The following is a 15,210-nucleotide window of genomic DNA, read 5'->3' on the forward strand; positions in this document are numbered from 1 at the left end:
TTGTGTTTCTTGAGGTGACTCTAATGGAGGTGGCTTGGCAGATTTCTTGTGCAATGATTGAGCAAGGAGCAAGGTAGAAGAAGAGGGGTATAAATACCCCTCTCCAAATCCAGCCGTTGAGCCTTCTGGTGGGCCGGATAATCCGGTCTAAGTAAGGGCCGGATAATCCGCCCCCCCGGAAAATCCGGCCTCAGGGACAAAACCGGGTAAATATCCGGCCAAATGTCCGGCCCCTGTCCAGAGCTGCTTTTCTTCTGGTCCTTAGCCGATTTCGAGGGGGCCGGATATTTGGGAAATATCCGGCCCGGATAATCTGGCCCTGGGACAAATCCGGGCAAATATCCGGGCAAATGTCCGGCCCCTATACTGAGCTGCTCTTCCTCAAGTCCTTAGCCGAAAAACTGGGGGCTGGATATTCTGGAAATATCCGGCCCGGATTATCCGGCCTGATGATCTTTTTGCTGCTTCATTTTGGCAGAACTGACCACATCCAACACGCATACAAAAGTATCTATATAATCCCTGTACCACTTAAACAAACATTAGTGTATCACATACATTGACATCAAACACACAAAACATAATATGAGAGATGTTCTTTCAATCTCCCCCTTTTTGGTGTTTGATGACAATATACGGATTTGCAAGAGAATCACTATAGAGACAAGCATGATGGCAAAACATAGAGGCACTCCCCCTACATGTGTGCATATAAGTGATTTGCATTTGAATACAAATACACAACACATAGGAGCAAAGTGCCTCAACACAAGAGGTATCCAATCATGAGCTCTAACAACAGACATAGACATATATGAAGTTGAGATAGGATGCTAGAAATCATACCAATGTGTAGATATATAAAACGGAGATATAGTATCACACATAATATAATAGCCTTGATCTCAACATATAGAAATCCGAAAACCATAACAATGTCTCACACCACATAGCACATAGTTTTAAACGGAACACAAGCAAACCAAGAGTTCAAATAAGAGGGAACACAAGCAATAAAAGAGTGATAAACGCATATGCTTGTGCCCAAACCATGCAAATCCCCGAGAGTGTTCCTAATAGAACACTTCTCCCCCTTTGGCATCGAGACGCCAAAAAGGGGACAAGCGCGATGCTACACGTCCCATGGGGATCACTCGGAGGCATCTTCATCATCGGACTGGTACGCCGCTTCTTCTTCTCCTTCTTCTTCTTCATCAGTGTCCGGGGCCTCCGGAGAGTAGCGAGTGTAGTTGGCCCTCTGAATGCAGTCCTCAAGATCATTCCAGGGAACCTGTGAAGAATGCCACCCACTGTAACCTGGGTGAACTGGAGGCTGAGGTGGAGGACCTTGCTCACCACTGAGCTTATGAAGAATGACCGCCTGAGTATGCTGAATCTCAGAACGTTCACGGCTGGCTGCATAGTTCTCCTTATGGATCTCAATGTTCATGCATAGAATGTGACGCTGAAACCAACTGAGCTTCTTCACTTGTTTCTTCATGGCAGGAAGATCAGCATGGCGAGCAGGAGCAAAACCACTAGAACGAGCATCTCCCATAAAGGAGTCAGGAGCGGGTGCAGCACGAGGAGCCGACTTAAGCTTGTAGGCTTTCTTGACAGTGTGCTTTACCAATGGAAAACGGCTCAAGTCTTCATCCATAGACACGGAGTTGTTGATGAGGAGCTGGATATATGGTGCATAAGGTATGGTGGTCCGGGAGACCATAGCATCATGAATCTCATGAAAGATGAAGTCCATGATATCAAGAGAGTAGTCACGTTCCTCATCAGGATCACGAGCACACTTAAGACTGAGATGCATAAGATCCACAAGAGCTCCCCGGAGTGCATCATTGTTTCCACCACTTGGAGCAATGGTGGCTCGAAAGAAACGGAGCAACTGACCATAGATGGGAAGCAGCCCCGTGGTAGAACCAACTACTCCAGAAGAGGTATAGAGATCAAACAGCACATTCTTATCCGTCTTCTGAGGACCATGGAGAGTACGGCCTCCTCCTTCAGGAAGCCCAAGAATAGAGGCAAACCGGCGCAGGGTTGCGTGACAGTGAGTGGAGCCAGACATCCATTGCATAGTGTGCTCCGCATCTTTCCTGATGGCCAAAGTAGCAAAGAACTGCTTCACCAACTCTGGACTATAGTCACATTGAATCTTCATCAAATCCTGTAAGCCCATCCTACCAGTCACCCAGATGGCATCCACAAAATGATTATTTTCAGCCAGAAGCTCCACATTGATTGCTTGCATGGGTCGCACTTTCTTCATGGGCTCATAGATATCCTTATAGATGAACTCCTGCTGCATACACCAGAATTTCCTGCCCTCTGTCTCTTCATCCCTTGGGAGTTCTTCATACCAGTTCTTCATACGGAGTGCTGCATAAGAGACAATGTCCATAGTCTTGTAGTTCTGCCTCTGTTCCTTGTTCTTTTGTCTTGATGCGGTGGACTTGCGAGGGGCATTCTGTGCAAACTTATCACTCGACCGGTCACGTCTTGGGCGTCTCCGACCCCGAGAACCACTACCTGTGAACAGCAAAGATGGATAGCAAAGAGAAGATAACGCTCATAAGTCATGTATGGTACAGCAATGTACTCTACAAGCATACTATAAGTTGGTACAAGTCTAGACAAGAGAGATTGAATCAAAACTGCAGCGGCGATGAAGCTCCAGGCCGGATAATCCGGTGTCCCCGGGGGGGCGGATAATCCGGCCTGACCGGATAATCCGGTCTTCACGGGGGCCGGATAATCCGGCCCAGCGAATCTAGCAGATTTTGCAATCAAAAATTTGTCTACGACCAGATCGGCCTCATAGCATGCAAGAGGAGTATACTACACATGATTTGGAACAACTAGACACCAATTCCACCAAGAAAATAGCACATATAAAACACAACATCTAGGGTTAGAGATTGTGAATCATACCCACATCCATTGTGGAAACCGCTTGGAGGAGAAGGCAGCTAGGGAGGAGAGGCACCCGATCCACCCAAAAACTCCGAGAGGGAGCGGACGGAGCATCTCCGGCGAGGAGGAGGAGTTCCGGCGACCTTGAGAGGAGAGAGAGGAGAGAGAGAGGCGCGTGGGGGGTGGTGTGAACCGTTTGCCCCCCGCGGCCTCGTCCTCGGCTCTTTCATGATCTGCCCAGGCCGGATAATCCGGCCCTAGTTTAGGGCGGATAATCCGGCCGGGCCGGATTTTCCGGGTCGCCAAGGGGCCGGATTATCCGGTTTTCTGGAATTTCCAGAACGCCGGAAATCCTGCCTATCTTTAGTTGGTTATTTGCATAAATTCATATGTGATGCAATAATGTATCGCGTCACATATAGGAAGCATATTTACCAATAAGATGGGGCAACCTAGATCATCCGACCGAAAATCCTCAAACTCCAAGTTTTTACCAAACATGACAAATGAGCAAGATGGAAGTGGCTTATAGGAGAGAGTAGGCTTAGGTTTAGAAGATACAAACTGTTAATGGTACATGATCACTCAAGTTTGCAAGATATGAGCAAATAAGGCCAAACTAGAGTGATTTCCCATAAGAACATGGAGTTGTCAAATAAAAGGCGATAAGATCCAAATAACTCCAACTCTTCACAAAGAAGAGTGTGGTGGCCTAGGCCACCATATATGAGTGTTGTGGCATAGCACCGCGAAGATATATCTTGGGTCCAAGCCACTACTCATCATTGAAGCTCACATATCAACATATGATATAAAGAGAATGATTTCTTAATGTTGGCATTATGGGGGGAGGGATAGCTCAATAATTTAAACCGCACTCCCCCTATTTCCATGCCCACATCTAAACCAAATAAAGTTTTGAGACGAAGGTGTGTTTGCAAGATGATCAAGCTATACTCCTTGAATCAATGATGTTTAGCTCATTCCTCAAATAAGTGAACCTTGCTTCATCAAGAGGCTTCGTGAATATATCGGCAAGTTGATCTTTGGTAGGAACATAGATGAGCTCAATATCACCACGGGCAACATGATCCCTAATGAAATGATTCCGGATCTCAATATGCTTCGTTCTTGAATGTTGCACCGGATTATAGGCAATATTGATGGCACTTTCATTGTCACATAATAGAGGCACTTTGTCACAAATGACACCGTATTCCTTTAAAGTTTGCCTCATCCATAACAATTGAGTGCATCCACTTGCGGCGGCAACATATTCGGCTTCGGCGGTGGAGAGAGATATACAATTTTGCTTCTTAGATGACCAACACACCAAGTACCTACCAAGAAATTGGCATGCCCCGGAGGTTGATTTCCTATCATCCTTGTCTCCCGCCCAATCCGCATCGGTGTATCCATTGAGAATAAAACTTGAGCCTCTGGGGTACCAAATACCATATCTTGGGGTATCAACCAAATATCGAAAGATTCTTTTGAGAGCTATCATGTGGCTCTCCTTAGGAGAAGCTTGATACCTTGCACACACACCAACACTCAACACTATGTCCGGTCTAGATGCACAAAGGTAAAGCAAGGATCCAATCATGGAGCGATATACCTTTTGATCCACCTCTTTACCATTGGGATCAAGTGCAAGATGATATTTGGTAACCATAGGAGTGGCAACACCTTTCATCTCGGTCATCTTGAACCTCTTGAGCATGTCTTGGAGATATTTTGCTTGGTTGATGAAGGTTCCTCCTCTCAATTGCTTGATCTCAAAACCAAGGAAGAACTTCATCTCTCCCATCATAGACATCTCAAACCTATCGGTCATAAGCTTTGAGAATTCATCATTGAAAGCTTTGTTAGTAGAGCCAAAGATAATATCATCAACATATAATTGGCAAACGAAAAGCTCCCCATTGACCCTCTTAGTAAAAAGAGTGGGATCGATTAGCCCAACATCAAACCCACGGTCTACCAATAATTCCTTAAGGTGCTCATACCAAGCTCTAGGAGCTTGTTTGAGACCATAAAGGGCTTTATCAAGCTTGTAGACATGGTTAGGGAAGTTGAGATCCTCGAACCCCGGGGGTTGCTTAACATAAACCTCTTCATGCAAAGGACCATTAAGAAATGCACTTTTCACATCCATTTGTTGTAACTTAAAGTTATGATGCGATGCATAAGCAAGAAGGATACGGATGGACTCAAGGCGAGCCACGGGAGCATAGGTTTCTCCAAATTCAATTCCCTCAACTTGAGAGAACCCTTGAGCCACCAATCTTGCCTTGTTCCTCACAACATTGCCAAACTCATCTTGCTTGTTCTTGAATATCCATTTAGTGCCAATAACATTGCGGCACCCCTTTGGCTTCTCTACTAAGGTCCACACTTTGTTGCGCTTGAAGTTGTTGAGTTCTTCGTGCATAGCTTCCAACCAATCCGAATCTTCAAGGGCTTCAAATACTTTCTTGGGTTCCACTAAGGAGATATAAGCATGATGGTTGCTAAAATTAGCCAATTGCCTTCTTGTGGAAACCTTTGCCCTTATATCACCAAGAACCTTATCATGAGTGTGATCATGAAGCTCAAGGTTCCTTTCTCTTCTTGCTAGACGACGGGCCTCGATCTCCTCCTTGTTTCTTCTTGGCCTTGGAGGTATCACTTGATCAACTTGATCTTTTGGGTCCCCGTCTTGACCTTCAACTTGAGCAACTTCAATTTCTTGAGAGTGCTCAATCTCATGTGCTTAATCTTGGACATCATTTGGTGCGAAGCAAATATCCAATGGATACTTGTCGGAGCCATCATGAATTCTTGGTTGATCTTGACCTTGATCTTGTCCTTGATCTTGTCCTTGATCTTGCACACAAGAGGGATAGTTTTGTTCTTGTTCTTGGGTTGGTGCATCATTTGCTTCACTTGATGGGGTTTGTTGATGTTGAGAAGATGAGGGCTCCACCGTGGTAGAGCATAGTCCTTCCCGAGACGCCACACCGTGTCCCTCAACGGGGCGGAAAAATCCCACACCCATTCTTACTATGGCATCTTGAGGTATTTCATCACCTGCACATACATCAACTTGCCCCACTTGGGAGCCATCATTTTCTTCGAACCTCACACTACAAGATTCAATGATAATCCCGGAGGCTATATCAAAGATTCTATAAGTGTGAGACTCGGCACCGTAACCAACAAATATACCCTCCAAAGCTTTAGGAGCAAATTTAGATAAACGAACCCCTTTGATTTTGTAGAAACACTTACACCCGAACACCTTGAAGTATGAGATATTAGGCTTGTTCCCGGTGAGTATTTCATATGGAGTCTTGTTCAAGCCCTTGCGGAGATAGAGCCGGTTGGAGGAGTGACAAGCGGTGGAGATGGCTTCGGCCCAAAAGTTATAGCGGGATTTATACTCCGCCATCATAGACCTTGCCATATCCATAAGAGTCCGGTTCTTCCTCTCCACAACACCATTTTGTTGAGGGGTGTAAGCAGCGGAATATTGATGGCGAATCCCCTCATCACTAAGAAAATCATTGAGTGTGTAGTTCTTGAACTCGGAGCCGTTGTCACTTCTTATTGCCATAATGAGGAGGTTGTGTTGGCGTTGCACCTCGGTAGCAAAGTCAATGAATATTTGTTGAGTCTCATCTTTCGTCTTGAGAAAGTAGACCCAAGTGTATCTTGAGTAGTCATCGACAATCACCAAGCAATGTTTCTTCGCACCAAGACTTGCATGAGTAACGGGACCAAAGAGATCCACATGAAGGAGCTCCAAGATCCTCTTGGAAGAGATGATGGTCTTGCTTGGATGCGGAGAGTCATGCATTTTGCCTTCAACACAAGCCCTACAAACACGATCTTTGGCAAAAGACATATTTTCCATTAGTCCCACAATATGGTTCCCCTTGTGAAGACTTTGCAAAGTTCTCATGTTGACATGGGCTAGGCGGCGATGCCACAACCAACCCACGTCCGCCTTTCCGAATAGGCACATCGCACTTGTCGTGGTGGTCCCCGAAAAGTCCACCACATACAAGTTGTGTTCGCGATACCCAACGAATGCGACTTTTAGAGTCTTGCTCCACAAGAGGACCACAATATCATTATCAATAAAGACGGCGAAACCCATCTTGCCAAGGGCGGAAACGGAAAGCAAATTGTAACCAAGGGTTTTGACAAGCATGACATCCACAAGAGTAATGTTGTGTGCAACCACAACCTTGCCAAACCCAATACCTCGGATGTAGAATTATCGCCAAAGGAGACGGTGATATGATTTATGTTGGGCCTCAACTCCTTGACGAGGTTCTTGCCGCCGGTGATATGACCTGTACATCCACTATCAAGTACCCATTTTGAACCTCCGGCGGCATAGTCCTACATGAGATCAATTCTTGGATTTAGGTACCCATTTTTCAATGGGTCCTCTTTTGTTAGCAACAAGGGTCTTTGGGACCCAAATAGACCAAGCAACATAACCATCATATGGACCAACATATTTAGCATAAACATCACCATAATAATCTTTAAAAAGAACATAGTGAGGGTTATCTATTCCCGCACCATCATGATTAATGGTTTTGCCCTTTCGGGTTTCACCATTAGCTTTCTCATGTGCGGGCTTGGCCTTTTTCTTGTTTGCATTTTTAGCCTTGGTATTAAAACCAAGTCCCTCCTTCCCATTGTTTGACCTTTGCTTACTCAAAAGATCATCCAAGGAAAGTTTACTTTGGGGAGAGGAGGCCTTAGCAAGTTCATCTTTCAACCTAGCATTTTCCTCAATAATATTTGCATGATCACATGAAGGAGTAGAGGTACTAGGTATGTCATATGAAGCAAGCCTAATTTGAAGTTGCTCATAAGACTCGGAGAGGAGAGAGTATTCACTTTTCAAGGCTTTGTGAGCCTTGTCTAGTTCATCTAGATCCTTCACAAGTTTCTCATGATCAACACCAAATTTGGCCTTTTCCTTTATAAGCACTTTAGTCTTAGCTCTAGCAAGATCTCTAGCTTTAGTGAGCTTGTTAAGTTTATCTTGAGGTTCTTCAAGATTTTCTAGTCTCTCTTCAAGAGATGCTATAGTTTCTTGACATTCCTCAAGAGCATTTTTAAGAGCATGTATTTCTAGAGAATCTTCTCTCTCTATTTGGCATTTTTTCTCAAGAGTATCATTTAGTTGAGCTATACGAACCATGAGACTTGAAACATGCTTCTTAGTGTTACCTTGTAGGTTACTAATGAAATCATCAAACTCTAGCATTTCTTGTTTCACTTTTAGGCTAGCGGGGTCAACCCCTAGATCATTAGAAATGTTAGGCGTAGAGGGGTTGGGAGATGATACCTCGGAAGATTTAGCCATGAGGCAACTTTCTTCCTCCACATGAATGACCTCATTGGGAGATTCACTTGTTGATGAAGAGTTAGTAGAGAGGGAGGCAAGGGCAACCAATCCATTTGAGGTTGCATCTTCTTCATCATCAACATCTTCATCTCCGGAGGTATACTCTTCTTGAGTTGATAGCACAATAGATGTGTCCAAGGTGGACCTTGCCATGAAGCAATGTGCATTCTTGCATTGAGGGTTCTCATTGGGTGAATCAAAGAGAGAGGAAGAGGGAATGTTGGTGGTGACAATGGCGGCCACTTCTCTTGAGCTTTCCTCTTCATCATCACTAGCACTTTCAATCTCATCGGAAGAGTATTCTTCATTAGCCACTAGCACAATCCTTGAGGGCCTTTTGCCCTTCTTGTTCTTGTTATAGAATTTCTTGTTGGGGGGCTTTGAATATTTGCCCTTTGAGTCTTTGCTCTTGTCCTTGGGGATGAGCCTTCCACCATGAGTCTCCCTATTCTCATAGGGACATTCGGCAATGAAATGGCGCTTGTCATTGCAATTGTAGCAAGATCTTGTTCTTGGGCCCGAGCTTGAGGGACCCCTTGAGTTGTTTCTCTTGATGTTGTCTTCCTTGGCCTTGGAAGGATCAATCCAAAAGGTGTTTGCATGAAACGCCATGTGGTCATGGTAGTGGTGTTCCAAGTCTTCCGGATAGGTCATGCTCCAAGATGCCCTATAAGATTCTTGAGGAATCACTTCTTCACGGGAGTTGACCACCAAGGCAAGGTTGGACCCTTTTGTCATCCCAATGGCACGATTGCGGGAATCATGAGAGTTTTGCTCAAGCACCTTGAGAGCTTGCATCTCGTGCACGGCTTGTTGAGAGGTGAGAGAGGCATAGCATTCTCTTCCGACAAGAGTCTTGACATCAATAGGCTCAAACGGCATCATGCACTCAATGTACTTCTCCTTGATCCAAGAGTCATTAATGTGAGTGGCTCCAACATTCCGGAAGGAGCCGGCAACGGTGAGAAGTCTTCCATACATATCTTCATGATCTTCATCCGGTAGCCTCATGAATCCTTCGGCTTTATTCCGAAGAGCATTATACTTGTTCCTTCTTGTGCTCTCACTTCCAATGCAACTCGCGGCCAAACCATCCCAAGCATCCTTGGCGGTGGTGAAATGCCGAACACGAGACAACTCCTTTGTCCCCACAGCAGTTTGAATCATGTGCAAGGCGGTGTTGTTGAGTTGACTATCAACCGCTTCTCTTCTAGTCAACTTGTCGGGGTTGTAAGGCTTGAAGCCTTCCACGATGATTCTCCAAAGTTCATTGGAGGCACTGCGAACATGAGAGCTAAACTCAAATTGCCAAGTATCGTAATCATTAACGGAAAACTTAGGTGGGTCGCCCCGGATGTTTATATGAGGATGGGGAACCGGAATATCGGGAGATAGAAAAGGTGGAGGTACTCGATTGTAGCTCTCACTTCCACTAGTTCCCTTGGGAGATGCAATTGGGGGTTTGATAGTGTTTAAGTTATCACCATCCATGGGTGTGGTAGCGGAGGGTAATACCGAAGTATCACCCTCTACTACCGCATCCGTGACATTAACCTCTATGGTGGGAGCCACGGGACGAGGAGGAGTCAAAAGCTCAGAAATCATTTTTCTCATGCTTTCCATTTGAGCATCCATGGATGTCCTCAACGAACTGATATCATCCATGGTGACATTCCTAGCCTCCCCTTCTGTAGGTCCATCGTCCGGCATACTCTTAGGCGGTTAAGCCCGAAATAAGAGCCGAGGCTCTGATACCAATTGAAAGGATCGTATGCCGCACCTAAAGGGGGGGGGGTGAATAGGTGCTAACCAATTTTTAGTTCTTTTTCAATTTAGGCTTGACACAAAGGTAAATTCTCTAGATATGCAACTAAGTGAATTTACCTATATGACAAGGCAAACAACTAAGCAAGATATAGCTAAGCAATACACGAGATAGAATAGGATAGAGGTAACCGAGAGTGGAGCACGCGATGACACGGAGATGATTCCCGTAGTTCCCTTCCTTTGCAAGAAGGTACGTCTACGTTTGGAGGAGTGTGGTTGCTACGAAAGCCAAACCAACAGCTACGAAGGCTTCACTCAGATCTCCGGTGAGCAACGCCACGAAGGCCTAGCCCACTTCCACTAAGGGATTTCCTCGAGGCGGAAACCGGGCCTTTACAAGGTTCTTGGGGCACACATCCACAACTGAATTGGAGGCTCCCAAATCTGTAACAATACAACAATCAATAACAACACATCAACACAAATCAACTAGGGAACCAAGTAGGAACACTAGCATGAGATCCCTCAAACAAGAGAGGGGGAAATGAAAAACGCTTCGGTGAGGATGTAGATCGGTGTCTTCTCCTTCGAATCTCCAAAGATCAAGAGCTTTGGTTGGGGGAAGAAGGAGATCTTGCAAATCTTGTGTTTCTTGAGGTGGCTCTAATGGAGGTGGCTTGGCAGATTTCTTGTGCAATGATTGAGCAAGGAGCAAGGTAGAAGAAGGGGGGGGGGGTATAAATACCCCTCTCCAAATCCAGCCGTTGAGCCTTCTGGTGGGCCGGATAATCCGGTCTAAGTAAGGGCCGGATAATCCGGCCCCCCCCGGAAAATCCGGCCTCAGGGACAAAACCGGGTAAATATCCGGCCAAATGTCCGGCCCCTGTCCAGAGTTTCTTTTCTTCTGGTCCTTAGCCGATTTCGAGGGGGCCAGATATTTGGGAAATATCCGGCCCGGATAATCCGGCCCTGGGACAAATCCGGGAAAATATCCGGGCAAATGTCCGGCCCCTATACTGAGCTGCTATTCCTCAAGTCCTTAGCCGAAAAACTGGGGGGCGGATATTCTGGAAATATCCGGCCCGGATTATCCGGCCTGATGATCTTTTTGCTGCTTCATTTTGGCAGAACTGACCACATCCAACACGCATACAAAAGTATCTATATAATCCCTGTACCACTTAAACAAACATTAGTGTATCACATACATTGACATCAAACACACAAAACATAATATGAGAGATGTTCTTTCAGCGGCGCAGGCCACGGCGGACATAGCGACCTGTGGGAAAAGCACACCGCAACCAACGATGCGGCCATGCAGCATGGGGCTGGAATCTCACCTCTTCCAGGTGGCGATGCCGATAGAGGACTTGCGAAGCACCGCGAACGAAAACATCAATGACCTCGGCTTTTGTTGCTTAAAGGGCAGCGACCTCGGTTGCTGCTGCTCTAACGGTGGCAAAACCACCTCTCTAGCAACCAGCAAAAGTACCTAACCTGGGCGACGCAACATCGTTGGCAGCTAGGGCCGGGTACGGTGGCGAATCGGTCGGGGTTGGGTACAGGTGCAGAGGAGTGGGACTCTTTGGGGTAGATGGTGGTGGACTCTTTGTGATAGATGTGTACCCGCGTTAGAGATGGCCTAAGTGCGGCTTCAAATTACCCGTTGGTTAGAGCATGTCTAACAGTAACCGAAAACAAGCCAAAACCGAATAAGTCCAGAGACAATACAGGTTCAGGCTAAAAACGGGCCAGAACGGAGACCGAACTCGCAGCCTGGCCCGTAAAACGAGTTCGGGGGCCCTAGAAACTCGCTGGCCGCCCCGTATTAAAACGGGCTGCGGAGGGGAGTTCGGTTTCCAAACCATACTACCCTCCACCGCTACCACTCCATCCACCGCACCAGCCTCCTCTCCAGCGAGGAATCCAGCGCGCAACAGCCCACCATCACCCCAGCTCCGCGAGGCCGTGGCCTCGGGAGGTAGCTCTGCAGGGCGCGACGCTAGATTGGGCGGCGGGGACTCGCCGCCGCACCCCCCCGTGTTCCGCACGTAGGTGGAACGCCGGAAGCTGAACCGCTGGGGCTCACGCCCCCAGGGAAGCTCTCCAAGTACGGCAACAGCGGCGAGGGCTCGTCGTCCGGCGTTTCGAGCCGCACCCCGCGCCCACCCGTGTCCGACGAAGAGGAGCTTATCCCCGCGCGGGAGCGCACCTTCTCGGCGGGCGATTACTTCCACGGCTCCGACGAGGAGGATGCCGTGGCCGCGCAGGTCAAAGGCGATCTCTGAGGCGGAGTCCCGCTCTCGCTTCCGCCGGGAGGAGGCGGACGCCGTCTGCCAAGTCCGTAAGTACGAGGCGGCGCGCCGGGAGGAGCGCGTCCGCCGCGTCAAGCTCGAGATAATCGAGCTTGACAACGACGAGTGAAGCTCTCCACCCGGGTCGACACCATCGTCCGCCTCGACGCTCCGCCACCACCGACATCGCCGCGCGGAGTTAGGCCAATTGGGCCATCTTTTGCTCCAAATTAGTCCGCACAGTTAAGTATAATATGTAATGTAGGTTTACAGTAACGATTATGTAACTTTGATGCTCAATTGGAGCATCAAATTCTATATATATATATGATCATCGACGGATGTCCCCCGACATTTCAAATTCGTTTTTTCAGTTTATATTTATGGGTTCTATTCTGCGCTAGTTACTGCTAGAGATGCTCTTAATTAGCTAACGTGTCGTGTAGGAGGCAGCACTGCAGAGCACTCCTTGCTCGCTATGTACGGACTTTGTCAGTACACTGTGCACGTCCTAGTTTACTGGCACTCCTCTCTGTACGAAATTGAAGGTGCGAAAGGGTGTAGCAAGATTGAATTCTGGGAAATCTAGTACGGCGTACTGTTCACAAAAACTGAATGACGTCAAAGGCCATATGCATGTACTCGTATGAATTTCCTTGTTCAGCAATTTTGAATGACTCACATGACCAGGGGGAGCCATGATTCTTCGATGCTTAGAAAACAGTTTATTTCCCCATTTTAAATTGCATGTTTCTTCTTTTAGTCCTCTGCTCACGTGCCATGCCAATCTGCCACGACTAAGTTATTCTAATACACGTCTATAATAGGAAGCCCAGAAAGTACGATGGCATACCTGGCTTGTGCAGACCACATGCTAAAAAGAGCCATCTCTGTAGTGTCTGTATAAAGCAGTTCATTTCAGACAAACGTCGCTTGCACATGGGCCCCGGATAGAAAAAAAAATGTGATGTAATACTCCACATTATTTATACGGGTCCATGTACGGTAGCTCTGGACCCGCACATTCCAAATCTACCACATTTCGCTTGGTAAATCTGATTTTTTTTTTACTTGGTCTGTATTTTTTTGCATGCAAAAAGACGGACAGGGAATGCTAAATTTTAATTTTTATAAGGCAGTCATTTGAAAGAATTGAGGACCATACCAAGCCATGTATTTTTCCAATTGTAAATTTCTCCCCTTTCTTGCAATTCAGTGAAAGACATTTTAATACTTTCACTTGGAAAAAGGGGAACAAATCTATCTAGCAAAACAAGGATTAAAACGGCAGAAAAGGTGGAGATTATTTAAGCTATTTTGAATCAACACATGCACTTGCAAACATCTAACTCGCGAGAAGAAGCCTAAAAAGAATGAAGGAAGAGTTACAAATGGAGGTCCAAGCTAAGAGCCTCCTGCTGCTGCCCCAATTCACACCTACCTAGCTTCTCCGGCGACGTGGAGGAGCAGGACGAAAAGGATGGCGACGAGGGCAGCAAGCTCATCGCCACCGTCTGCTGGTCGTCCTTGCGGCTGGTCACCACCTCCACCGCCGGCCGCATCGCCGTCACCGGCGTGGCAGCGCCGAAGCTTTGCGTGTTGGCGGGCTGGGGCGCCCTCCAGGGGCCTTGCACGACGGGGCTGCCGTCGATGGGCTGGGAGACGGACCCCGGCCCGCCGTAGGGTCCCGGGACGCCAGCGGCCGCCGTGCTCCACATCGGGTAGTGCGGCGGCGGCAGCTGGTGGTGGTGGTCGTATCGGCCGGCGAGGTGGTGGTGGTAGCCGAGGAGGGCGCCGTACATGTGGCCGGGCACGTAGCGGTGCATGGCGAGGGAGGCCTGGAGGTGGGCCCGCTTGGCGTGCTGGCGCTCCCGTTTGTGCGCGTTCTGGTGGCCGCCCAGCGCCTGCGACGTCGGGAAGTTGCGGCAGCAGTAGTGGCACTCGAACTTGCGGGACGCCTCCCCTGCCGTCGCCGCGCCCGCGCCGCCGTTGGCCTCTGACGTGACGGTGCTCCCGTTGGCCGCGTCCGGGGAGCCGGAGCCGTCCTGCTTGCGCTGCGGCGGATGCTGCGGGCCGTCCGTGTTGGAGAACTCGCGGCCGAAGAGCCGGATGGTGGTGTCGACCGGAGCCTGCCGCTGCGGATGTGCCGACGCCGGCCGGGTGAAGGGCAGCTGCGAGAACGCGTCGACGGTTCGCACCTCCTGCTTGGCCGCCATGGCTAGCTCAAACTGGAACCGGGGAGGGAATTCTCTTCCACTGGTTGCTAGAAGTGTGTGTGTGTGCTTCTTTCTGTTTGTGTGCTAGCTGAGGAATTTTGGCGACGAGTTTGGTGCGGTTTTAAGGCGAGATGGGCGATGCTTGTAAGGTCGGACCTGAGGGGGACCATGGATATGTGTGTGAGGTCGGAACCGTGAGCCCGAGAGGTGACAAGTAGGTAGACCAAGCAAGCGAGTAAGTAGCTTAAACCTCTAGCTCTCCCACCACCAAGTACAAGCGCAGCTGCAGTGCCAGTCGCAGTTTGCCGCTGCCTGCTTGCTTGCGCCCTGGCTATCCAGCTAGTGGAAGAGTGTAGCTTCTTCGACCATGCACGCTATTAATAGTAGCCTCATCACGCGCATCCCATGCGTGACAATAAGGGCATCTCTGCACGCGACGCAAATCGGTGTCCGCGAGCGTCCCCGCACTGTCGAAAACGAGCATTCCCGCACTGTCGAAAAATGGGGCTGAACTGACCAGTGGCCCAGCGCAAACTGATCGGTCTATCCACTTGGACACAAACACGGACTAAATTTGCACCATGAA

At 48.1% G+C, this 15,210-nt stretch overlaps 1 protein-coding gene across 1 annotated transcript; it reads right to left on the reverse strand.

Moving 5' to 3' along the window:
• Positions 1 to 13,687: 13,687 nt before the first annotated feature.
• LOC127305773 (uncharacterized) lies at positions 13,688 to 14,963 on the reverse strand. The gene has a single exon (XM_051336302.2). The coding sequence runs from the start codon at positions 14,622 to 14,624 to the stop codon at positions 13,794 to 13,796; it is 831 nt and encodes a 276-aa protein (XP_051192262.1). The 5' UTR covers positions 14,625 to 14,963; the 3' UTR covers positions 13,688 to 13,793.
• Between the last annotated feature and the right edge of the window lie 247 nt (positions 14,964 to 15,210).

The sequence above is a fragment of the Lolium perenne genome, chromosome 6 (genome assembly GCF_019359855.2).
Source record: "Lolium perenne isolate Kyuss_39 chromosome 6, Kyuss_2.0, whole genome shotgun sequence".
NCBI classification, from domain to species: Eukaryota; Viridiplantae; Streptophyta; class Magnoliopsida; order Poales; family Poaceae; genus Lolium; species Lolium perenne.